The following is a 26665-nucleotide window of genomic DNA, read 5'->3' as shown; positions in this document are numbered from 1 at the left end:
GACGACTAGGCCCTAGAGGGCCCCAGGGAGTATTTCTTACCTTACTTATGCTTGGTTTGTTTTCAAATATAAATGCATTGAGGGCATTGCATGATTTTAAGTGTGGGGTGGGAAAATACGTCCCTGGTTTGTAACAACATGTTTTGAGGTTGCGGATGATGATTAGTATGCCTTAGGATTATTTTTTTTTAGTAGTTTTGCATCTTAGTGTCGAAAAAAAAATAGAAAACTTGAAAAAAATTCAAAAAGATTTTATTTTCCTTATTTTTCTTTGATAACTTCTTTTAGTAGGCATTCATCATCCACCCCCTTTGGTTTTCTTATGGCCTCGGTTCTTTCCCGAGGGGGGGCCTTTGAACCGGGCGTAGGTAGATTTTTCTTTTATAGTCATAGAAAGGGCTTTTCCTGATGACGGGTGGATGACAACCTGCTTGAGGGAAAATTAGTCCTTAGGATAGGTGTATTCAAATGCTAGGTGCACGGGTTAGGTGAAGTATTGGCATATGAGTGATCTTGAAATTTTTTGTGAAAACATGCCGTGAAATTGTATCACTTTTCTTGAAAGCACTTGAAATTGGTTTTTGTGACTCGTATGACCCACTTGGCATTGTTGTTTTTCATTGCTGTTTGATTCGTGGGACAACCGGATCCCTCTTGCGTTGATTGTGTGCCATGTGTGTGTAAGGATTTTCGTTTGTATCCATGTTTGGTATTGACGTCTAGAACTTGCCCTGTGTGTTCACAAAGCGAAATGAAGTTCGGTTGAGCCTAGAAAATGATAGAGGCGTTTCTTTGATTAGTCACTAAAAAGTTATCCCACCAACTTGCAAATAGCACCCTAGTTAACCCTTTTGAGCCTTTAGCCTTTTCTTTGATAGCAGTTAATTAGCCTTTACCCCTTTCGTTCTATAAAACTTGATTTTTGATCCAAATACTCTATGAGCACTTTAATCATTTACATGAATAATGGGAGTTGGGATGTGAAATAAAAAGGGGAAATGGTTGTTAATTGTAATCTAGGAAGACAATGGGAGCACCGAATGAAAAGAACTAGTTCACTTGTTAGTTGGGAATTGAAAGAAAGAAAGAAAAAAAAAATGTGTAGCCAAAAAGTTTTCCCTCTAACTTGTGTAACTTTTAAAGAGTGGTGCTTAAACAAAGAAAATGGGTGAATTGGGAGAAATTTAAAGGTTGGTTGGTGTTGAATAAGGGCTAATAAAGAAATTGTGCGAGAATGATAAACGTATATGTATTAAAGTGCTTAGGGAGGTTAGTTACTATTATCCAAATAATTCCTACCCGTCCCTCAGCCTACATTACAACCCTCGAAGTCCTACTTGATTCTAGGTTCATCTTACTTGTATTAGTGGAGTGGTTACACTACGGGCAAGCCTATGGTATGTCGTATTTTACATGTGATATTCTTTGTGAGAGTGAGCGTACTTATTGATTTTAGGTCCATTGATTTGAACATATGTGATTCTTGAGAGATATGGACTACTTTATTTTGGTGAGGGCACATAATTAGCAATAGAGTGGTGAAGTGTTGATTTCTTGATCATAAGGTTGCTTACATGCTTCAACGTGGTGTGGTTAGGTCAATGGGTTTTAAATTTGAAGTGTTTGTAGGAAGTTGGTCCTTGGTGATGAAAATGAGGTTTTAAATCTTTGGCATGGCTTTCACAAATGGGCTTATTGTTTTGGTTTTGAAAATTTTCTTTTGAAATAGCCATACTAGCCGAATCCCGTTGCAGACCTGTTTGAATGAGTTGGGCTAGAGTGTAGTCTGGTGCTGGTTTGTGTTTGCTCGAGGGCGAGCAAGGTCTAAGTGGGGGGTGGTGATATTTGGCACAAATATCATGTTTTGCGTCATTTTACATCCTACTCTTATGACTTTTATCGCTTAATTCGTGACGCAATCGTCGTATTTGAACTTATGTCGTCATATTCCATGTGCATAGGTACGAAGATGACAAATGATGGAAAACGGTGCTTAAAGTGAGGGATTTGGAAGCATATGACGAGTAGACAAGGTGACGAGTTGAAGATCGATGAACAAAAAGAGAAAGAAACTGAACTGAAGGCCCGCTTTTCATCCGCATCGCGTGAAGAAAGCGGACACAAATCAGACCCAGGACTATCACGCGATCCTTCCGCATCGCGGAAGGAAAGCTTGAACCCCTAGAACCTTGCGCGATCCTTCCGCGATGCGGAAGGAAAGCGGAACTCTGCGCGGTTCTCCCGATTCGACTAGGATTTGGTTTCCTTATTTTTTATTTTTACCCTAGACTATATATGGACGTTTTATTTTGCTGAGAACGTGTGCTGGGATTTATTCAAGGATTTGTAAGACACCGTTCTCTTTTTCTCTCTCTAGGTTTCTTGCATTTTTCATCTTTTTCAACTCTAGGTTATTCATGAATTCTTTTGTCTATGATCGAATCATGAGTAGCTAAACTTCTTAATTCTAGGGTTGTGGCGAAAGACTTGAAAGTTGATTTGATGACAATTATTATCTATTGATTTTCCATATTTTGGGTTGCTTATTTATTTTGATCTTAATTGTTTGATTATACGGCCAATAGTTAGACACTATCTATGTAGTGCGCGAATTGAACTTGAGAAAGGGAATTCACGTACGTAATAAGAATAAATAGAGTTTGTTCGATTTTATCGTTTCGCTACTGAGGATAGAGATATACCCTTTAGCCCTACTTAGTTGAATACGGAGAAATAAATGCGTTCTTGTTACCTCTGATGACCATAGAGATATAGGCGTTATAGTAACATCTACGGGCTTGTGAGTAGTTCGAGAGAATATCACAAAGTATAATTAACCCGTCAACTAGTAACCCGAAATAAAATAGGTGAAATTGTCTGAAGATCAACTGGATTGTCGAAAGCCATGATCCTAGATCTTTCTCTCATCTGATAATTCTTACAATCTTTGTCAAGATATTCCCAGTTACAAAAACACCCATCACAAATTATTTACTTTTCAGTTTTAGTATAGTACAATAAACATCTTGATTTTCACTTTCTTGAATAGTTTCATCCGAATTTGAATTAGCTTAACAGTAGAATCTAAGTCTTTGTGGGATCGATCTCTGGACTTAACAGTCTATATTACTTGTACGACCGCGTATACTTGCGTGTGCGTTTGGGAGCAACAGGGGTCCATAAAATCAAAGATTTTCATCTTCCGTAAACACCACAACCTCCATTCTCATTCTCCACATGGTTTTGGCAAAGCAATATGCATGGAAGCTATGCCTCAAGCAGTCATTTTTTATTTTTATTTTTACTTACATTTCGTAACCTCTGCATTCTTCACTGCAATTATGGTCAAACTGCTCATATTTAATTAAAGCGCACCTGCTTCATCTTTCATCTTCTTATCTTCCTCAAAAATGCTGCAAGTTCGTTTTGTGATTTGATGTTGAGCAGCCTGTTGCGCAATTCTATTGCCACAAGACCCATCAATATCAAGGAAAAATAACACGTACTAGAGCTGTAATACTGCATATTACAATACCCAAATGGCCTATCCAAGATCCCTTTAGTGTCCATATCCACTTGTTTCACCATGGGATGGACAAATTTTGCTCGAATAATATTATCGCCCATAATCAGTCATCATCTGTACATTTCTCTCTTATATATCAACAGGATCAGTACTCTTTATAATTCTCCTTTTATTTTCATGTGTAAACCATGTCACTCTCATCTCAAGCTAGAGGTAAGAGTGATGTTCTTACGGTCAGGGAAAGAGGGACCTTATACACTTGTGATAACATGTTTATGAACTTGTTTGCTATTAAGTCCAAATTTGAAATGCTTATTTTCTTTTGTGCCATATCATACACTTGCATATGGTTGGTTCGGGTTGCACGCCTACAACGGATGTATTATGGTTGACTCGGGTTGCACGCCTGCAACAGATCAGTATGGTATGTTCTCACAGTGCAGCGGTAAAGTGAGTGGTCATAGTCCGAAGGGAAATGACCCCTAACGGTATAGTGACAGGTATATGGACCTCGCGAGTCCCCAGTGGGTCATGACTATATGGCATGACCTATAGAATGTGTGTATCGGGATAGATAATTTTCAGTGCATTTCATTCATTCATTCTACTACTTTTCCTATTTGATTACAGGCTTACTTGTTGTCTTATATGAAACATGATTTCTTGGTCATAACTAGGGGGTTTAGTTGTGTTGGTCCTATATGTGCTTGTGTTCAGTCTTTATATGTTTTATGCATGTCTCCTTCGTTGTCGGCCTATGATACCTACAGAGTACTAGTGGTTGTACTCATACTACACTTGTTGCACCTTTTGTACGCAGATTCAGTCCCTAGCATTAGTGGGGCTCGAGGCTTTACCGCCCGTTGAGGGGATTTCTTGAAGGATTGGAGGTGACCTTTTGGGGGATCCGTGGCACTAGATTCCTCTTCCTTACTTATTTCTGTCTTTTCTTATTTTAGACAGTGTAGTTGGATACCATGTTAGACTTGTAAGTTGTTCTTGTACTTGTGACACCAGGTTTTGGGTGGTTATACCTATTCTGCATATTTATGACGAAACTTAGTTTGTGATTCTTAAATGGCTTTATTTGCTTCTTTCCGCAATATATACTAGTGAAAATTGATTTAATCGGTTGTGGATGCTTCGTCTACCTGATGGGGGTAGGTGCATTCACGGCTTGAGAATTTGGGCATCTCAGGTAATTTTGACTTTGTTTATGTTCTGCTCATGCGGTCTACTCGCAACAGCGAGATGCGACTGCATTCTCTTGCTTTCAGCTGTTTTGTTCTTTTTGATCCTTTAACTTCAAAAATCTATAAACAAGTGACAAACACAATAAATACTAGAGAAATAAGCCTAATAGACTCCTAAAAGCATAAGGAATGGATGTAAATAAACCCAAAATCCATGACTTATCAATATACTCTTTCAATGTTGCAGTCAATAACAGAATTTCAGCTCAGGCATTAGTTAGTTGTGTCCACCAGATGTCCAATCTACAGTTTGTTGCTTATAATCTAGAGAATCACATAATCATATTTTCTTGAACCAATAGCATAATGCCTCTGAATGCTCATGGTGAGACTGATGGGCCAAAACTTTCTCGTCTGCAGTGTTATATTCATTCAACTATAGCATTTCAGTATTCCTGTGAGCCCTTACATTAAACATCCATTACATGCTAAAAGGATCCTAGGAACTGAGCCAAAAATTCTGAAGAAAAATATACTAACCTAAATAATGATATAACTTTGACTAAAAATATTACCACATTTATTAACAAAAGTTGAATTGATATCATTGGTTTAATCAATAAAATCAATCAGCCACTGGTTCTGATTTCTGATAAGTACAACAAAGGGATACAAATTGACAAGTCACGCCACAGGTGCCAAAAAAACCATCTAATACAATGATACAACACATGGTGCAAAGGTAAGCACCGTATAGAGTTACAAGTTTACAACTACAAACTTTAGAAAGAATAAAAGAAAAAAGAAAAAAAAAGAGTACCTTTCTGCCTAATTGCTAAAACTGTTGATCAAAATCCTGCTGTTTATTGTTAACTTTTTTATTGGTTCATATAAAGAATGACAATGGCCATAAATAAAGCACCTATACAGAAAGTAAAGGTTTATATTTTCCCCTTCCTCTTCTCATCCAATGCCTGCACAGAATGTGAGGGGTAAACTTAGGCAGCATATTTATGAATCTGTAGCATCAAATAAAACTTACTAACAAAGTTATTCCTCAACACAAAATTGTAAGAAAAATATCAGTAATCTTTTCTATAGCAAAGTAATCAGTAAATAAGATTTCATACTTCAAGCTAAATCATAAGAACAAAATATGATGTCCACTCTACAAAAATCTTGATTACTTAAGTTGTTTTTTGTGTACGCAATTTTCTAGATAGTACTCCCTCCACTCCCTTTCATTGTTCAGTATACTACAATAATTTTTTCCTTTACTTGTCCATTTTAACAAATCAAGAGACAATTGACTATTTTTCTCAATTTTACCCTGATCAAGTAACTAGTTCCCGATCTTATTGGAGTACTAATAGTCAAATTTACATTTGTTAATAAAAGTAACTTAGTAAAATAAACATTTTTTGACAAGAGGGGGATGCTAGCAGTAACTTAGTAAAATAAACATTTTTTTACAAGAGGGGGTTGCTCAGATGCTAGCATCCGCCAACTACAACCACAGGGTCATGGCTTTGAGTCACTAAAGGAGCAATAGATCCAACAAAGGAGGATTAAAAGGGGAGGGGTATAAAAAAAATTAAAAAATTAAAAAAAAGAACAGTAAAATAAAGATTCAACTAATGTTCTTTAAGAGGATGCAAACTGGACAAATAAAACAGAATGGAGGGAGTACAACCTAACCAAAAAAAAAAAAGAAAAAACCACTGGAAACATACAAGACATGCTTTAGACATAACTTATCAAACTCTGTTGAATTGTATGACCATTTGATCTAATAGCTTAAATTGGTTAGAGAACACTTTTATTTACTTAAGTCTTCAACACGTCTCCTCACGCGCTTGCCTAATTATTTTCACAGGGTCAAACACGTGAAACCTTTTTTTGGTAATCAGTGGTGGTGAGACTCGAATTCAGAATGTTTGCCCGCTCTGAATCATGTTGAAGAGCAAACCATGTCATTTTTTTAATCAATTGTTACCATCTCAATTGAAAAGCTTAAGCCATTGGAGAGAGCCCACATTTATTTACTTATTTACATCTTCAACAAACTTCATGAAATCTTTTTAAGGTATTAAGTGCCTTAGATTGGTTGAGTGAATGGACTATTGTTTCCTTATATGATGCCGAGAAATCCTCACCTCATAAGCTAACTTTTGATTTAAGTTAGGTTCAAGATCCATTTTCTTAACATGGTATTAGAATTATACCACCCCAATTCTTTGTTACAATGTTAGGAACCCATGTTATGTTTTCCATGGTCTAGCTATCAAAATCTGGTCGTGGGGGTGGGGAGGAGGGAGGAACACGCGGGTATTAAAATCCCAAATTGGTTGAAGAAATGAGTTGTTGTCTCCTTATATGATATCGGACAATCCTAGCCTTGTGAGCTAACTTTTGGAGTTGAGTTAGGTCCAAGGACCCTTTTCAACGTAAGAATGAATAAAAACCAGGTTATAAAACAAGCAATGCTCTATAGGAGTTAATGTTGAGTCGTTAAAGCCCAACACATCCATAAGATTAGTTCATACAAATGTGGATCCTAAAATGAATTGGTGGTCAGACAAAATTAAAAAAGATTAAAAATGACCATATTGGCCAAAGTGTGCAAATAGCACAGATTGAGGATAAAAAAATGAGAGAACGTCGCTTGACATGATTTGGTCATGTCCTGCTTTAAGTGTGATACTATGGCGTGTGAAGGCAGGTGAGCGTACGGTATTCAATTCAGTATTTCCAAAGTTCGGTTTCGATAATCGTTAATTGAAAGAGCGATACCATGATGAGTGAAGGTGTTAACAGGAGACAATGTAGACCCCAAATCACATGAAAAGCAGTTTCCGAGAATCCATCAACCTTAAAAGGCAGGCCACAATAAGAAAAGATCTATACAGGTCAAAAGATCTATACAGGTCCAATTAGTTGGGAAAATGTTTTAGCCATGTCAGTACATTTACTTTAAGTCCTATGGTAACATAACCTTATATCAGATTTTTATGCCCGTTAAAATGGGAACATAGGATTTGTATATTAAGGATTGTAATGTAGAACCAATATATAGGGCTCAATGTAATAATGTAGATACACAATTCAATAATTCTTTCTCCTTTATTTCTCACATGGCATCAGAGCATTGATGAGATAATTATCATTGTGCGCCATTCCAGCGACATCCGGGAAGAAAGAATTCAGTTACAGTGCAATTCTCTGGTGACCTGAGTGGCTATCCGCATCGATCTTCATATCTGACGGTGTTGTGCGAAAACCAACACCACCACGTGGTTCACCCATAGTCCGGCAACCAAACCAGACCTTGCCTCAGGCGCCCACACGCACCAAGAAGATTCTTAGATTTTCCACTCAATTTTTGAGTTGCTCTTCTCCTGGTGGGGTCACCCAGACATCCCGAGCAGGCCCCTCAATTTTTTTTCAGATTCCAATCGCGGGAACTCCTATTTGGCGAATCCAGTCAGTTTCCCTGCCACTTTTTCAGCTTTTGTTTTCATGTCAGGGTCATCTAGGAATTCTGAGATTACCCATCTAATTTTCTTCCAGTTCCGAGGACTTCCATTTTTTCTGGCGAGTTTTCCGGCGAAATCTAACACTTTTGGATTTTGTTCAGCCTCTGGACTTCTGTTTATCGGCAGAAACTTGATATTTTCTTCCAGTTCCGAGGACTTCCATTTTTTCTGGTGTTTTTCTCTCTCGGATTTTATATTTTAATTCAAAAAAACGAAAATCAGAAGTTCAAGCCCTATGATTACTTCCGAACCGTTAATGGGAAGTTCAAACTATTTAGCTTAGGCTTCCTCGGTAGAGATGTGGTGCAAGAGTCGAGGTGTTCAAGAGCACTTAACGGCAAAGGCTAGTGTGGTAGATGAAAAGGCAAAGGCTAGTGAGGAGATGAAAAGACCAAAGCACAGTGGGAGAAGGTTGTCGCTCAATTATGTAGTCTCATGTGGCGATCTATTGATTCCAAGTTGATGTCGTTCATTCAGTTTGGAAAAAGGCTCATGCTTTATTTACTAATGACATATCTCGCTTTTATGACGTGATATCTCGAATGACAAACTTAAAGAAACAAGAATCGGATATGTCAACTTACTTAGGACAGGTACAGGCAGTCATGGAGGAATTTGAGAGATTAATGCCAGTCACTACGAACGTTGAAAAGCAATAAGAGCAAAGATGTTGTTTCTAGTTCTTACACTTGTTGGACTTCCTACTAACCTTGATTCGGTGTGTGATCAGAGTTTAGCTAGTCCTACGGTTCCTACAACTGATGAACTATTCTCTCGTTTTTTTCGCCTTGCCACGCCTCCCAGTCACACAGTGGTTTCATCACCCACAGTTGATTCCTTTGTTCTCGCATGTCAAACCACAGAAAATCGAACAACTCAATCTATGGAGAATTGACGAGGAAGAGGTCATTTTGGAAGATCTCAACCTAAATGTAGTTATACTCATAGGCTTGGACACAATCGTGATGCATGCTATACTCTGCATGGTCAACCACCCAATAATGCTCATATTGCTTGAACTGACACTACAGATAGTAAGGGTTTTTCTTTGTGTGAAGGGAATATAATAAGTTCCTTCAGTATCGAGCAAGTAAGCAGACATCTCCACAAGTGGCCTCGGTTGCTCAGCTGATACTTCTGTTGCTGGTAATTCGTTTGCTTGTGCTTCACAGTCTAGTATCCTTGGACCATGGGTCGTGAACTCAGGCGCTTCTAATCATATTTCCGGTAACAAATCACTTTTGTCAAATATTATTTATTCACAATCTCTTCCTACTATTACTTTAGCCAGCCAATTGGATCCAAAGAAAACTAAAAAGAATTGGACAAGATAGACCCCTATCCTCTGTCACTCTAAAGCATGTTCTTTATGTCCCTGGTTGTCCTTTTAATCTTGCATCTGTCAATAGTTTGACGTGTGCCCTAAATTGTGCCATAATATTTCTTTATGATTCTTTGCTCATGCAGGACCACAGTACGGGACAGACGATTGGTGCAGAGTATGAATCACAAGGCCGTTACTATCTTACCTCACCTACTTCCTCCACAGCATGCCCTGTTATAGATCCTTCAGACCTAATTCACAAACATTTGCGACATCCGAGTGTATCCAAGCTACAGAAGATGGTGCCTAGATTGTCTAGTCTATCCACATTAGATTTTGAGACATGTCAATTTGAAAAACACACCCGCACTACCTTTTCACATAGAGTTGAAAATCGTTCGAAGTCTGTTTTTCATTAGTTCATTCTAATATTTGGGGTCCTAGTAGAGTTAGTTCAACCTTAGGATTTTGTTAGTTTCATTGATGATTATTTAAGATGTACATGGATTTTCTTAATGAAAGATCATTCTGAGTTATTTTCTATATTCAATAGTTTTTGTGCTGAAATACAAAATCAATTTGGTGTTTCTATTCGTACTTTTCGTAGTGGTCCTTAGAATACTTATCCTCCCAGTTTCAACAACTTATGACTCACCAGGGAATTATTCATCAGACATCTTGTCCGTACACCCCTCAGCAAGGGGTATCGTTGCTACTCACCTGATTTTCGTCGTTACCTTATGTCAATCGATGTCACATTTTTTGAGTCTCAATCTTACTATACATCTTCTAATCATCTTGATATCTCAGAGGTCTTACCTATACCGACTTTTGAGGTAATGTACGGTTACTTCCATATCTCTAACCGTAGTGCCACCACTCCTGACTTATCATCCTCGTCTGCGTCCAGCATCAGGCCTAGATGATTCATGTCATACGCCGGACCCTGAACTTACTGCGAACTTTCCTCCTCCTAGTCAATCGATAGCACTTCAAAAAGGTATGCGATCCACTCGTAACGCTAAACCTCACTATACTTTCTTAAGTTATCATTGTCTATCATTACCCATTGTGCCTTCGTATTATCTTTGTCCTCTATTTCCATCCCTAAGACTATAGGTGAAGCACTTTCTTATAGGCTATGATTGACCAAATGTCTACTTTACATACGAGTGGTACTTGAGAGCTTATCTCCCTTCCTTCAGGTAAATCTACTACTGGTTGCCATTGGGTTTATGCAACTAAAGTTGGTCCACATGGTCAAGTTGATCGGCTTAAGGCTCGCCTTGTTGCCAAAAGAGTATACTCAGATATTTGGGCTTGATTATAGTGATACTTTCTCTCCCGTAGCTAAAATAGCATTTGTCCGCCTTTTTCTATCCATGGTCCTTGTTCGTCATTGGCCTCTTCATCAATTGAACATTAAGAATGCTTTTCTCCACTGTGATTTTGAGGAACAAGTCTATATAGAGCAACACTTGGTTTTGTTGCTCGGAGGGAGTCTGGTATCCTTGTATGTCAGTTGTGCATGTCACTCTATGGTCTTAAATAGTCTCCTTGAGCCTGGTTTGGGAAGTTCAGCATAATAATTAAGGAGTTTGGCATGACTAATAGTGGAACTGATCACTCTGTGTTTTATCCGGCATTCTGCTCCAAATCTGTGTATTTATTTAGTGGTTTATGTTGATGATATCATTATCACCACCAATGATCAGGATGATATCACTAATTTAAAGCAACATCTTTCAACATTTCAGGACTAAAAACCTCAGCTAACTAAAGTATTTTCTCCGTATTGAGGTTGCTCAGTCCAGATCAGGTATTGTTATTTCGCAACGCAAGTCTGCCTTAGATATTCTTGAGGAGACAAGAATGATGCGATGTAGATCCATTGACACTCCTATGAATAATAATGCTGAACTTCTGCTAGGACAGAGGGAACCACTCAGTGATCTTGGAAGATATAGGTGGCTGGTTTGTAAGTTGAATTATCTCATAGTGACTGGACTTAATATTTCTTTTCCTGTGAGTGTTGTAAGTCCATTTATGAATTCCGCCTGTGATAGTCATTGGGATGCAGTTGACCGCATTCTGCGGTACATAAAGGCAGCTCCAAGTAAAGACTACTCTTCGAGATCAATGCCATGAGTAAATAGTTGGATATACAGACGTTGATTGGGCAAGATGACCCTCAGATAGACGTTCTACATCTGGATATTATGTTTTAGCATACGGTAATTTAGAGTCCTAGAAAGTAAAAAACATAGTGCGGTTGCTCGACCTAGTGCATAAGCAGAATATCGAGCAATGGCTGTAACAACTTGTGATCTAGTTTGGATTAAACAGTTGCTCAGAGAACTAAAATTTGGAGAAATCAGTCAGATGCAACTTATGTGTGACAACCAAGCGACCCTTCATATCGCATCAAATCCGATGTCTCATGAGAGGATTAAGCACATTGAGATTGACTGCCAATTTTTTCCAAAAAAAAGATATCTCCAGAGATATTGTTACTAAATTTTGTGAAGTCGAGTGATCAACTTGTAGATAATTTCACTAAGTCCCTCACTAGTCCTCGTATTACTTACATATGTAACAAGCTCAGTACACATGACCTGTATGCACCAGCTTGAGGGGGAGTGTTAGAATAAGAATAGGAATAGGATTTGTATATAGTATCCTACTTGGAAAAGGATTGTAATTTAGTGTCTAGATACACAATTCAATAATATTTTTCTCCTTTATTTATCACAATGCTGATAGAAAATATAGAACTTCTACTATTTTTTTATTTTGTAACATGTTGGCCTAACAGACAAATATGATCATTGACCATTCATATAGCCAACCCCAACCTATTTGGAAATGAAGCGTAATTGTCCTTGTATGCATTAGAGAAAAACGTTAGCAAATATAAAAGGGGTAGCAGTTTAGTGCAGTCTAGCGGATCAATATTAGTGTCCATGGATGACAATTCTGTTTATATTTTCACAGATTCAGGACTACATAGATTTGCAGTAAAAACTGTCCAATTGGTGCTAGCGTCAGACTACAGTATGACTTAAATACGTTACCCAATATTCGATGCCCACACTTTCCAGAATTTAGCTAAGCATCAATATACAGGAAACGTCGTAGTTAGATTGTAATAAACAAACATAGATGCGCATAATGATTAGTAAACTGAGAAATAGTAGCAAATCATATGAAATGGTTAATTAAAAAGGAAGAAGTCAAATTTCAGAACCCCATATTTCAGAATACCGTAAAGGAAACAATACCTTGCTTTGGAAGATTCTCATTGTCAGCACAAGAGTATCACGCATTCTAGATAGAAATAAGAAAGCAGCAACTTAGGTTTCAATAATGAAAGAACAAAGATAATCAAAATCTGACTCAACAATATTATTGTAACTAAGGAAACAACATATTCCTCATACCAAATTCTTGGGTAACAAACAAACCCAAGAACACAAGCACCAAAAGAGATAACAGCTGAGCCCTCTTTTTCAAAATGATAAATGAAAAGTTGCCTCCCCATAAGATGTACACAACTTAATCTCATGAAATTACAAAAATATAAGTTGAAACTTAGGTGCTTCTAGTACTCTGGCTGCAGATTATAAGTGATGGAATAATTCGGTAAACTACAGTGGGATTATTATACATATAGCTGTTGGCAAACCACTCACAACAGGAACTATCAATGCATGCAACAATCTGAAATAAATCCATACGCATCAAAGAACCATGCCTAGCATAGTACTGCAGAATAATTAATAAATACTTCCACGCTATGAATATTTGGATTCTTTTCATTAATTAAAATGATACAGAACATGTAGGGGGTGCCTTTTTACCTACATATTACTCTAAGACATGTAATCCTAAGGCGCTTTTAGAAATGTAACTTAAAGACAGATGAGGTGACAAAATCTAATCTCTTTGACAAAATCTATCACTATTTACTTATATTGTTGATGTGAATACTACCTCTAAATTAGATATTCACCTAAAGCAAAAATTTTCGATTCAATACCATTTCAATGGTTTGCTTATAGCTTTAGTTTTGCGTGACTAGGTTGAACCTACTAATAAAAAAAGTTGACAACAAGTTATATACCCTGTTCATGAATTCATTATAGGACAACTGAGAATTTTTCAATCTCACGTGATTTTAACCCAAAAAAGATGCTAAGTTAAAGGGATTGGTATAGTACCTTATATCGTTGTTTGTACTGAAGGGGTGTGAAGACCCATTGGGACATGTGATAACAAACTGTGTTGATAGCCCATTTGGAATTTTGATCTGCACATAGAAGAGACAGAATTACACTCAAATATTCGACAATATATATCAGGTGATGGTACATATTTCCCTTCTGCAGATTCAAGAACTTTACCACCATACAGTTAAGCCTGTCTTCTATATATTTCACCAATTTACGAGTATCGATCCCCTTCGCACCCACCCGCCCTTAAGTACAAGCAACTTACCCATCTATTGATCAATAATGGTGTCTTCAACATTTTTAAATTACTAATTTTTGCTCCCTAGGATTGTCATTAGAAACTTCAAGAACAATATGACTAAACCACCATAAAATGAGCTTCTTTTGCTTGGTACTACTATTATTATATAGTTTTTTCCTACCTTTTTAGGTATGAGCCATATGAACCTATCAATAGTTAGTTAATGTGCTCACAAAACACAGTTAGTTGGTTACATCCTCTTCCTCCCTACAACAAGAAATCATAAACCTAATGTCTTAATCGCTCCAACTAATGGACTGTTATGACAATCAGCATCATTGAGCCCAGCAGTTTATATGATGATTCAATTATTAAACCCATGTATAGTTGCATCACTACATTTTTAAAATACATGAAAGAGAATAAAATCCAGGACGCAACCAGCAGCTTCTTTCCATTGGAAACTCGGTGACCTAACCACAAATCAAACGTCAAGACAACAGTCTACCAAGTCTAGAGCTCCACATCTTGAGCCAGTCCCTTTTTTTTCTAAGAGAAAGAATAAGACCATTTTGTCTTCCAAAGCTAACAGTGATCACTTCAACAGTATTCGTAAATCTCACTGTGATGATTTTTCTAATAATAGTGCTACTCAATGTAAACTTGCAGACTCACCGGCATTACATCTCAATTGAACTGTAGAAAAAGGAAAAAGAATTTTGGACATGTTCATCATGGTTACCCCTCAGACTAGTTGTAACACCCCGAATTTTTTTTAAGCTAACTCTTGAATTTTTGATTGACCATATCTTGATAGTAAGGGTATATTTTACTTCGCACTTCCTGAATGTGAACTTGACGATATATGAAACTTGTTTGAAGTGTTATGGTGTAGTTACATAAACTACTCTTACTATGATTATCTTAGTAATTTATCAAATGGATTAGCTATATATAAAAGTGGGCAGCCCCATTTTTTTTATTTTATTATTTTTTTCATCCTTATCCCAAGTAAGATATATACCCTTTTTGGCTCTTATCCTCTCCACCACCCCCCAATTTCGTTTTTCTCCAAGGAAATAAAACACCAAAACCTCTCTCCTCTCATAATATTCATCCTCTAAATCAATCATCAAGACTTGCTTTGGTTGAGCCCCAAACAACTCCACACGATTGAGGTAAGTTACAAACCCGTTTTTGAACTGGACTGCTGTTAGTGTTTTCAGCATAATTCCTTGTATAAAGCTTAGTTTTAAGTGATTCAAGATGTTCTAGAAAGCTATTTCATAGCCCTACAACTTTCGTTCAGGCTCCAAAACCCAGTTTTGCTTGTATTTACTCGAAAAGGGGTGATGAAGTACAGGGCAGGTGCTGCCCAGATTTCTGTTTTGCAAACCCTACATGTACTACTGTTAGTATTTTGAGCATATCTTGTAGTACAAAACTGCTATAGGAGTGATTTAAATTTCTCTGAAACCCCAAGACATATATCTACAACTTTCATTAAGGCCACAAAGTCTATTTTTGCCGTTTACCCCTTTGAAACTGAGCCACAATACAAGACAGTAGTACTGTCCAGAATTCCTGTTTTGATAGTTTAGGGTGATTTTCACTGATTTCATGTTTAGTTTCGACGTGCTGAAACCATTGAACTTAAGTAGATATTTGATTGTGTATTTAAGGTATATATGCTCTTGTACAAGCTAAGAGGAATTGTTTGACGAAGTGGACTTTGGTTGGTCTATGGCGTAGACGATTTGAACTTCTCGAGTTGTGGTAGAACTTGTTGTGTGGTAAAACGCCAAGGTTTGTGTATAAACTTGAACTTGGAATATCTTTATTTTCTGGAAGTTTTGAAGTATCTTGATGGGTTGTTTCCTTACTCTTCATCTTATATCATTGTATGGTTATTATCTCAAGTATTGCAAAACTTTCGCTAAATCGCCCACTTGTACAAATTGCTTGACCATTTTGCATTCTTATTGGGACTTTGTCCTTCTTGTTACGGTGACTTTGTCACCGATATCGGCATGCCTCTTGATTCGAATCTTGCCCATCTTGACTTTGGATTTACATTTCGTCTTGATGATGGATTTTTGTCCATTTTCGAGTACGAGTGGAAAGTCACTTTCAACATGGCTCTTGATTCTCTTGATTATTGGGTGACGACCCTTGTTGATTTGGGGCTTCGGTCCATCTTGATATTGATTGTGCTTGGTGTGATGGCATGACGTACATATTGGGCGAAATTGGTTATTTGACAAACTCTCTTGAATTGAATCATAAGCTTTCTTGACACTTGAGCCTTCGATTATTGATATCGATATTTTGAAACTCTTCAAGGTTTGGTATTTGATACTTTCGATATACTTGGCTACTTGATTTATTTTTATCTCATTGAGCTACCTATGACGGATAAGGGAATTGGAGAATCTAATGGCTCCAAGCCCAAAGTTTATACACCACTAAGCTTTATGCTTAGCGATAGTTGTTTTCTATCGTAGGTTCTATCGTAGGTAATATACGGGAAGAGATTTGAAGATGGCCATTTGGAGTAGACTTTTTGGGAGCCTTAGTGAAGATCACATTTGCATATGCATCTAGGTCTTGTAAAATTTTGGGGACTTGTACATGATCCATATGTAACACTTATGTATGAAATTTTGGAGGCTTGTTGGACACAAGACCATATGCTTGTAGCTTGAACTTGGTGACTTGTTTTGCTATTTTAGGGTGTGCTTTCAACCCAAGTCATGCCATGTACTGGGTTTACATTTTGCCTTGTAATTATGTACAAAGGAAGATACTAGTTTCTGTGATAATCGCAAGTTTGAGTTTCGTGTATCTTATGGACCCGCAGTGGTGTTAATTTGAAAATATAATTTCGAAACGAAGTTTCTTAAATGTGTTGACTATTTGAGAAGGGCATTACCATTTTAAATTGATATTCTGATATTGTGTTTCATCTAAGAAATTTTTCGGAGGGTACAATGGAAAAAATAAAATGTCGGCACTTTCAACCCTTTTTCGCATGGGCCTATTTCCGCTATTAACTATTTTTGTGAATATCTTTTGGCATAAATTTCTTCTAAATGTTGTAAGTGTGAAATTAGCTTTTGTTTCGTAAGTGGTATCCTCCCAAAGGGGATGCTACACTAATGGTACTTAGATATTGTATGCACATGTTATATATGAAGCAAAAAATGCATATTTAAGGAACTGGATTTTCATATTTGATTTTAATTTAAGTACATAATATATTCTAATCTCCCTAATTGATTCTAATTGCTATCCACATTATTTCACAATCTAACTCCTTAATAAATTACTCTTTTAATTATATCACATACTTATTTTTAATTATAGAACATTCTTAACACTACATTATTTTATAATCTCATAATAATCTTCTCCCAGATAAAGTAACAATCTCTTAACACTCTACATGATTTCGTAATCTCGTATTACACTTCTCTCAGATAAAGTAACAACCTATCTCTGGTAGTCTCATTCTTCCGCGAAACATGGGAAAGCAATATACAGCGCACCTTGACTATCACTAATAGGTTTCATCGGTTCTTTGCCTTCATATTTCAAGTCTTGAAGAAGGTTTTTGGACCTTATAAGCTCACATGTGGCTAAGATCATAGCTCAACATCTACTTCCATGCTTGACCTTGTTTAAATGAGGGAGATCACTACCATTCCGCATCAAATAACCAAAAATCATCGTATGTTCCCTGCTTTGCAGAAGAATCCTTATCTAGGTGATCCATTGATATCTTTATGAAGTGAATACTAACATTTTCAATAAGTTTCATAAGGAGCTTGGAGAAATAGATCCATACAGGTGATATCTACAAGCGGGAAATAGGATCTAGTTTAGTTAGAGAACTTCTAATATTAATATTATTATCATTATGTATTTTAACTTATTTTTCGCTCTTATTTTTATTTGGTATGATGATAAACATGAGTTGAGTTTAAATGGAGAAGTTAGGGTTTATATAGTTAACCCCAACTTGTTTGGGATTAAGGCATAGTAATAGTAGCCGAAGCAACTTGGAGAAATAGGTAACCACACAAATAGCAAATGGGATAGCGCGCCATAAGATTCTGCAATAATTGAGTTTGTGGAAAAGTCTCTAATATCGACATGGGTACTTTAGAGGCTCATGTTAAGAATATTGTGTAGAAATGGTAGAATCATGTCGATATGGTCAACAATAATTAGAATCAATTATGGATCTTTGTTATTGTCCACGCCACGTGAAGCAGGTTGTTAAATGTCCCACATTGGTGGATAAAATGGATTGTTGTCTCCTTCATATGGTCTTCAACAATTCTCACCTTATGAACTAGCTTTTGAGGTTGAGTTATTATCATCAATCATCACACCATTATTTTGTGTCTTTTTTGTCCTCTGAATGGCTACAAGCTATAATCAAAGACATGTATGCTCTACACACCAGTAATGTACTTGGGAGCTTGTCCTCTACCTCTGGGTAAATCTACCGTTGACTATCAATGGGTTCATGCAGTCAAAGTCGTCCAGATTATCAAATTGATCGACTTAAGGCTTGTCTTGTTGCCAAAAGTTACTCTCACCTATTTGGGCTTGATTATAATGATATTTTCCCTCTCGTGAATAAAATAACATTTGTTCGTCTTTTTCTATCCATGGTTGTTGTTCGTTATTGCCCTCTTTATCAGTTGGACATTAAGAAAGATTTTTTCTGCAACGATCTTGAGGATGGGTTTTGTAAAAAGCTACCACCTGGTTTTGTCACTTAAGGAGAGTATATTGGTCTTGTTTGTCGATTGCGCCAGTCATTCTATGGTGTGAAACACTCTCCTCGAGCCTAGTTTGAAGTTCATCACAGTTAGTCAAGAGTTTAGCTTGACTCGTAGTGAAGCAGACCATTTTGTGTTCTATTGGAATTCTGCTCCAGGTTGGTGCATTTACTTGGTAATTTATGTTGTTGATATACATCGCATGCAATGATCAAGATGATATTATATTGAAACATCTCTTTCAGCACTTCCAGGATATAGGTAGATTGAAGTATTTACTAGGTATTGAGGTTGTTTAGTCTAAATTAGGTATTGTCATTTCACAACGGAAGTATGCTCTAGACATTATTGACAAAACAAGAATGACAGGATGCAGACCTATTTACACTTATATGGACCAAAAGATTAAGCTTTTGCCAAGAAAGGGGGAGCTCACTTAGTGATCCAAACAAGATATAGGCAACCTGGTTGATGAGCTGAACTACCTCACGACGACTCGATTATTGCGAATATAGTAAGTCAATTTATGGACTCTCCAATTGATAGTCAATGGATATATAAAATCATCTCCAAGAAAAGGACAATCCTTTTAGGATCAGGATCCTGAGCATATCGTTGGATAAGTCGATATTGATTCATAGTGGTTCATTATGTGCCCTGTCAAGGCCTAGGTGCCAGATTAGGATAGTGCTACTTTCTCGCAGGAACAATCAAAATGTCAAAAGATTGAGATGATGTGGATCAGGAAGGAAATGAATTTGAGTCGTGATTGTGAAAAACTTGTGGGCATCTAGAGGGAGGTGATGAGCTAGAAAAAAGTCCCACATTAGGGTGGCACGTTTACTTCACACGCACCTCTGCCAACAATGGGATTCTGCCAGTGGGATCGCCAGCGGCCAGGGATCTCGTACAGGTGGGTTGTGTGTGATTTCTAGTAAGCACTGGTGAGAGAAGAATTGAAGTTCCAATTTTTTGACATTGTTTCCCTCTTCTTCTTTTTTTGGTAGCATAACGAGACAAATCAAATATTAAGAGAAGGGAACAGTACCCTCGACTCTGGTACCATGTTGAAAAACGACAAAGGAGAAAAAGAGAATTGTAGCAAATGCTCTGCCATATCCTCAAACCACTGAGGTTTAAATAGGGGACACACATGCAGTAACACACAATTATAGGAATTGAATCTCCCTACTGATTCTAATTAATCTACATCATATTGCTTGATCTCCTTAATTGATATCTAAGTCCTTAATTATATAATATATACACTTCTAAATTATAAAATGTTCTTATCAAGAACTTTTCCAAATGTGATTATAGTTCATGCAGGAATGTATACGTGCATAACAAATGTATGGTAACTATGGCTGCATATCTTCATATTATCATATATTCGTAGGCAAATGATGAACTCCGATTCTGAAGACCCATGCTAGATGAGCACCAATTAGACAATGTTATTAATAAATAATCTAGATTTAAGTAATTAATCCATCAAAAGTAAGCACATACCGACAACTCTTTGGAAAAATTTTCTGCTATTACAACAGCTTGTGTTCTATGAACCTTGACTTGGAAGCTTGATCGCCGCAAAAATATAGTCATAGGTTCCCAGTTCTCAGAAGAGTCAACCTGTTGAGCAGACCAAAAAGTTCAGAAGAAATTGTTGTGAGAGATCTCACATCATATTGACAGCCATGATATCTAAGCAAATGATAACATAGTTGACTAACTAAAGCACCGAACAACACAAATATGAATTCCATTCTAACCAAACATTTTATGAATTCAAGTATATGAAAAAAGCCTAAACATATTAAATGAGTTACACCTAACAATTGTAAGTCCCAACCAATAAATTTCTCATCTCTTTACCCATTTCTCTAATTTGTTCTGTTCGACAGGGTTTATTATCCAAGTAGCTTAAAAAGAAATGTTTCCTCAATAGCCGTTGTATCTACAACACTAGCTTTGACAGAAAGGATACCTGGTACCTAAAGGTGTCCAGAAGAAGAATTGAACGTCAGTACCTGTGAGAGAGGCTATAGGTCCAAGAACAGGTGAAATTGATCATCTCTTTGCCTATCCAGTCAAAAGTAATGTCATCAATAAAATATTTTGAATAGCTTGTATCTCCTTCCCAGTAGTTAGTTTCATAAGCCTATGCATACTGCTATGTCTCGAACCAGTTTTCCTAATCAACCTCTTGATAACATGCAAGCAAATTGAGTCAAACCACATATGCCATCAGCCTCGAACAGAATCATTGACCTCACAAACCTCTTCCTAAGTTATTCCTATCGAGTCTAAGCACACCAAACTCATTAGTAACACTTCTTCAGATTCCCAAAGTTTACAAAACTGAGTTTCCAATGAACTTGTTCAATAACAAGAAATTTAAAGACCTGCTGATAAAGGTTTTGTCCAAAAGCACGAAGGACAACAAGCAGCGATTCAAAAGAAGATGTAAGAATACATGAAAAAGAAGAGGAGGTTGATATCCATGAAGATATGGAGGTGAGGTCTGTGATAAAAGAAAGTGACTCTAACAAAGAACTAGTCTCCTTGGATGCTGATGCTAAGAGAATTGACAACAGTGATACTTCAGGTGAATCAAAAATTATTTAGAAAAGGAGTAGAACAAGTGATGATGAGAAACTGATGTTGAAGAACTACGATTGAACGGATCTACACTTTCTGAATGTTGACTTCTGGAGGAAGAACCAGGTTCGAAGAACAACAAATCTGATGCAAAGGAAAACTAGAGGCTGTCTGAGAAGGATTTCTCTTTAAATGTTGAGCATATGCAGCTGAAAAGATCAAGATGCTCCCAATGATCACCTTGACAGGTTGTGGGGCTCATCCAAACCCTTTTCTTCTCCAGCAAGAGAACCTGGCCCTTAATTCCTTTTTAGCCAAAACCAAAAACATAGTTCTTCTAATACCAGATATTCTTGTACTATCCTTTTGGCAGTAATAGAAGGTTATGTAGCTGTATATCTGGTTTGGGCCTTATGGGGAATTGCCAACATAGAAACTGGTCCATAGGGGGAAGTTGTACTTGAGTAAACATGAAGAGTTATAAAGCTGCTATGAGTTTGTCATCATTATCAAAAAGAGGAAAAAATTTTAGCTGAAAATGAACTCAAGTTTTGATGATTGACAAACCATCTTCAAGCATGATGGACAAACATACACAAGAACCAGGTCCTTAACAGATCTCCTAAAGGACTGGTAATGATGGCAATACGGTTGCACAAATACTGGAAGAACCAGGTATTTTGCAGAAGACTGAAGACTGTTTGATCCAAGCTGGATAGCTATTCCATACGCAAGAAGAATTCCTCAAGGAAATTGGGATTGAGGCTTGATCCAATGATGCCAGGAATATAATGTCAAGACATGGAAATATTCCCAAAATTGCAAACACATAAATAGCTTAGGAATTAGAAGTAAAACGTGTGGAGGCCGACGCGCAAACCAAATCCAACAAGGATTGGATTATTGATTTCTTGAACCATGTTTGGTTTACATTTGGAGAATACATACAAGGACACGACCATTCCGACTCCTATATATAGCACCACATTGATGCTATGGAAGACAGAAACACTACCGCATTTATCAAGAATATATTCATACAGTGTCATTGAGAGAGAGTCAACTGGCAACAACGAAGAACCTGTTCCTGGAGAATTTATTGCTTATAGTTTTTAGTTGTTAGTTTGATTCTTTGTTCTAAATTGTAAACCTATTTACTTTACTAGAGTTTTGTAATAGGTGTTGCATTGAGTTGTAAGGGTTTCTTAGATTGCATAGTCTTTTGAAGAAGTTAGCCACAATTAGTGAGAATTATAGAGTGGGAAGGTACTAAGAAGTTAGTTCCTTAGGTTATCGAGTTGTAACCTTAAAACTGTTCGTGAGTTTTAACGAAGATTTGGGAAAATCCTATTGAAGATAGGTCGTGGTGTTTGACTCCCTTGAACAAGGAGTTTTCCATGTAAAATCGTCGTGTGATTTATTATTCCGCACTTTACTTCTTGTTTACTGCTGAAGAACCTGGTTCTTCAGTGAGTTAGGTGACAGCATAAAATAACAAATGCACCTCCAGAACTTTGCTCCCTCCTTTCCAATTTACATGGCATAGTTTGAATCGGTACGGAGTTTAAGAAAGAAATGAAGACATTTGAAACTTGTAGTTTTAAACATGCCATAACATTTGTGTGGCTATAAAGCTTTTGAAACTTGTGACTTAAACATACCAGACACTTGTTTTGTTTTTTATAATGTAAATGTAAATAATTTTACAGAAGAGGAAACCCTGTATACAAGTTGTATACCCAAAAAAAAGTAGAGAACCTACACCAAAATATGAACTCAATCTTCTATAACCATTGTCAAAAAAACTCAATCTTCTATACAATCAGGGAACCTCCTGGGTGCATTAAAAAGAAGCTAGGGACAAAAGACTGTTTTGCAATTTTACAACATCTTACTCAACCCCTTCAAAAACTCTCCTATTTCTCTATTTCCCTATAACCAACATAATGGCTAATGGAGTGACAATCCATGCCCATGGACTCCTATTACACAACCTGAGAGCCAAATTTTGCAACGCTTCCTTCACTGCACGCATCATCACCCATTGTACTCAAGACTAGTTAAGGACCACAAAACAATTGAACAACCACATTACAATGCAATAGGAGATGATTCACATCTTCGCCTCAACATCTACACATGAAGCACCCGCTAATATAGGTGATCCTCCATTTCCTCAGATTTCTGCAGTCAAAATCGCTCCCCTAGTTGCTAAGCACTCAAAGAAACACACATTCCTAGGCACCTAGGTGACCCACATACAGCAATAAGGAATAGAAGATTCCTCGCTCCCTAGTAACTTATGGTAGTAGGACTTAATAGTAAAAAATCCATCCCTACTCTCTCGCTGTCTCCATACATCCAATAGAGTGTGCAATGTAATTTTCACATACAATAACTCGACTAGGCTCTGAAATTCTCCCATCTCACAATCCCGAAGGTTTCTCCTAAATCTGAGATCCCATAGGACCATATTTCTCTGCTACTAAACCACCCCCCCCCCCCCCCCCCCCCCCGCAGCCCCCCAAAAAAGAGCATTCTCCTCCACCTCAAGCCTCCAACCACTTCCCTAACAGGGCTTCATTGAAACCCCGCCAGCGCCCCCCCCCCCCCCCAACAGAGCATTCTCTTCCACCTCAAGCCTCCAAATCCACTTCCCTAACAGGGCTTCGTTGAAAACTCTTGAGATTTTTCACTCCAAGTCATCCCTATTCCTTTGGTGACGCAACAAATTTTTCAATTTACTAAATGAAACTTTCTTGTTCCCTCCCAGCATCCCATAAAAAGTTCTATTGAAACCGTTCCACAACTTCGGTCACGCTAACATGAGCCTGCAATAGTGACATTAAATAGGTAGGAATGCTAGATAGGGTACTTTTCTATCAACACTTCTTTCTCTCCTTTCAAGAGATACATCTTTTGCCACCCTGCTAGCCTCCTCTGAACTCTATCAATCACTGGATTCCACAAAAGAAGGTATATTTGCCCTTCGTTTTACTTTTTCAACATATTTGCCTTTGTACTCTCAAAAAACAAAACCCATATTTATCCCTACTCCATTAAATCCCCATGTCCCGTACGTAAGCGCCACATAGGAATATTAAGGTGGGACATGGGGATCTAATGGAGTAGGTATAAATATACCTTTTTTAGAGTACAAGGGCAAATATGATCCTAAAGTTAGATGACAAGGGCAAATATGTTAAAAAGGTATAACAAAGGGAAAATATAGCTATGGGCCGTAACCATATTGTAAGTCTTATCCAGAACTTGGGATCATTGGAGCATCCAACTACGGCATGAACCTACGGACCGCATTTCTCTTTTATGGCCCATAAAAGGAGGGCGTAAATGCCACCCCAAGAAGAAGAAAGCTATGAAGGCTCGAGCATGAATTACAGACCATAAGTCCCTTTTACGGTCCGTAAGTGAACCCTCAGGGGTATTTTGATCAAAATTTGTTCCGCGTTTTTGGACCTTTATAAATAGTTTTTGTAGGGTTTTTCTGGGTCATCTTGTTCAAAATTTTGGACACAATATTCCATAGCATTGAATACACTTGTCATTGAAGCTTTTAAGGAGAATATTCCATCTTTTCTTGTCATCTTCCATTCATTGTAAGTTTTCAATGCCTTCTTTAATGCTTTTGTTTTTTACTTTTAGACATGAGTAGCTGAGCTTAAATACTGAGGTTGTGGACCCAAGGATCATTTCTCTGTACCTTTTATTGGTCAAATGCTTGATCGACTAGCAGGAAGATCCTACTACTTTTTCTTGGGTGGGTATTCCGGTTATAATCAAATCAACGTCGCTTTGCAAGTTCAAGAAAATACGATTTTCACTAATCCTTATGGGACATTTGCCTTTAGTCGAATGCCTTTCAGGCTATGCAATGCCCCGGCAACATTCCAAAGATGCCTTGGTACTTGGGGATGCCTCGGTACTTGGGGATTCCTTTGATGAGTGTCTTGACCACCTTGGTCAAGTACTCAAGAGATGTGAGGAAACAAGTCTTGGGCTTAATTGGGAGAAAGGTCATTTCATGGTGAAAGAAAGGATCATCTTTGGCCATGAAATTTTCGAAAAGGGATTGAACTTTGATAAAGCGAAACTAGAGATTATTACGAAGCTTCCTCCTCTTATTTCTGTCAAGGATGTTCGGAGCTTCTTAGGGCATGCCGGGTTTTATCAGCAATTTATTAAGAACTTCTCAAAGATTGTTACCCATGTGCAAACTTCTTTAATAAGAGGCAAAATTTGTGTTCGATGAGAAGTGCCTTAAAGCGTTTGAAGACTTGAAGGAAAGGATCACCACAGCTCCTATCATTACTACTCCTGATTGGTCACTACCATTCGAGCTTATGTGTGACGCTAGCGGATTTGCTATTGGGGTCGTGCTTGGTCAAATTATGCACCCCATTTATTATGCTAGCAAGACGCTCAATGAAGCCCAAATGAAATATATAGTGATCAAGCAAGAGTTAGTGTCTTCGCTTTGAGAAATTTCAGGCATATTTGTTGGGTTCAAAAGTGGTGGTGTACCCTGATCATGCCGCACTTCGATATTTGATGGCCAAGAAAGATGCCAAGCCGAGATTGATTAGATGGGTCCCCTTATTGCAAGAATTTGATTTTGAAGTTAAAGATCGCAAAGTTACGAAAAATCAAGTTGCAGACCGTCTTTCTAGGCTTGAGGAATCCGGAAGACCAACAAGAGAGCTTGAAATTGATGATGCCTTCCCGGAAGAACAACTTCTAGCATTTTCCTATGATATAGCCCCACGGTATGCTGACATTGCCCACTTCTTGGTATCCGATCTTATTCCCGAAGAAGTGAAATTGTATCAAAAGAAGAAATCTTGAGAGAGTGGACATTACTGTTGGAATGAGCCTTACTTATTCCGGATATGCGCCGATAGCATCATTCGTTGTTGTATTCCTGGAGATGAATTTATACCTATCCTTAAGCCTCGTCATGACTCACAAGATGGGGGTCACCATGGTGGCAACCAAACAACGGCCAAGGTGCTTGAGAGGTTGCCACCATAGTAGGGCTCATCCCAATAGTAATGCCTACACTTCCTCAAGAATTTCTTCTTTTAACATAATTTCACTTCTTCGGAAATAAGATTAGTTACCAAGAAGTTGGCAATATCGACATACCATAGGGTTATATCAAAGGACAAAGCTAGAAGTCGTTCATTCCGGAAGGCATAATC

The 26665-nt window shown here is 37.6% G+C and overlaps 1 protein-coding gene across 5 annotated transcripts in view; it reads right to left on the bottom strand.

Moving 5' to 3' along the window:
• Positions 1–5298: 5298 nt before the first annotated feature.
• The window catches only part of LOC132053632 (uncharacterized), a 47447-nt gene continuing 26080 nt past the window's right edge, over positions 5299–26665 (bottom strand). For 4 of the 5 annotated variants that reach the window (XM_059445724.1, XM_059445721.1, XM_059445723.1 and 1 more), the window contains 4 exons: positions 20358–20477; positions 13800–13888; positions 12861–12906; positions 5299–5693 (listed from right to left, as the gene is read on the bottom strand). In XM_059445724.1, the coding sequence (XP_059301707.1) occupies positions 5661–5693; positions 12861–12906; positions 13800–13888; positions 20358–20477 (288 nt within the window). In that variant the 3' untranslated portion in view covers positions 5299–5660. The remainder of the gene's footprint in view (positions 5694–12860; positions 12907–13799; positions 13889–20357; positions 20478–26665) is intronic. The other variant, XM_059445725.1, reaches the window with a different exon arrangement.

Source organism: Lycium ferocissimum, chromosome 4 (assembly GCF_029784015.1).
Source record: "Lycium ferocissimum isolate CSIRO_LF1 chromosome 4, AGI_CSIRO_Lferr_CH_V1, whole genome shotgun sequence".
Classification (NCBI taxonomy): domain Eukaryota; kingdom Viridiplantae; phylum Streptophyta; class Magnoliopsida; order Solanales; family Solanaceae; genus Lycium; species Lycium ferocissimum.
Note: the sequence above shows the minus strand (reverse complement) of the source record. Positions and strands in the feature narration are given on the sequence as shown.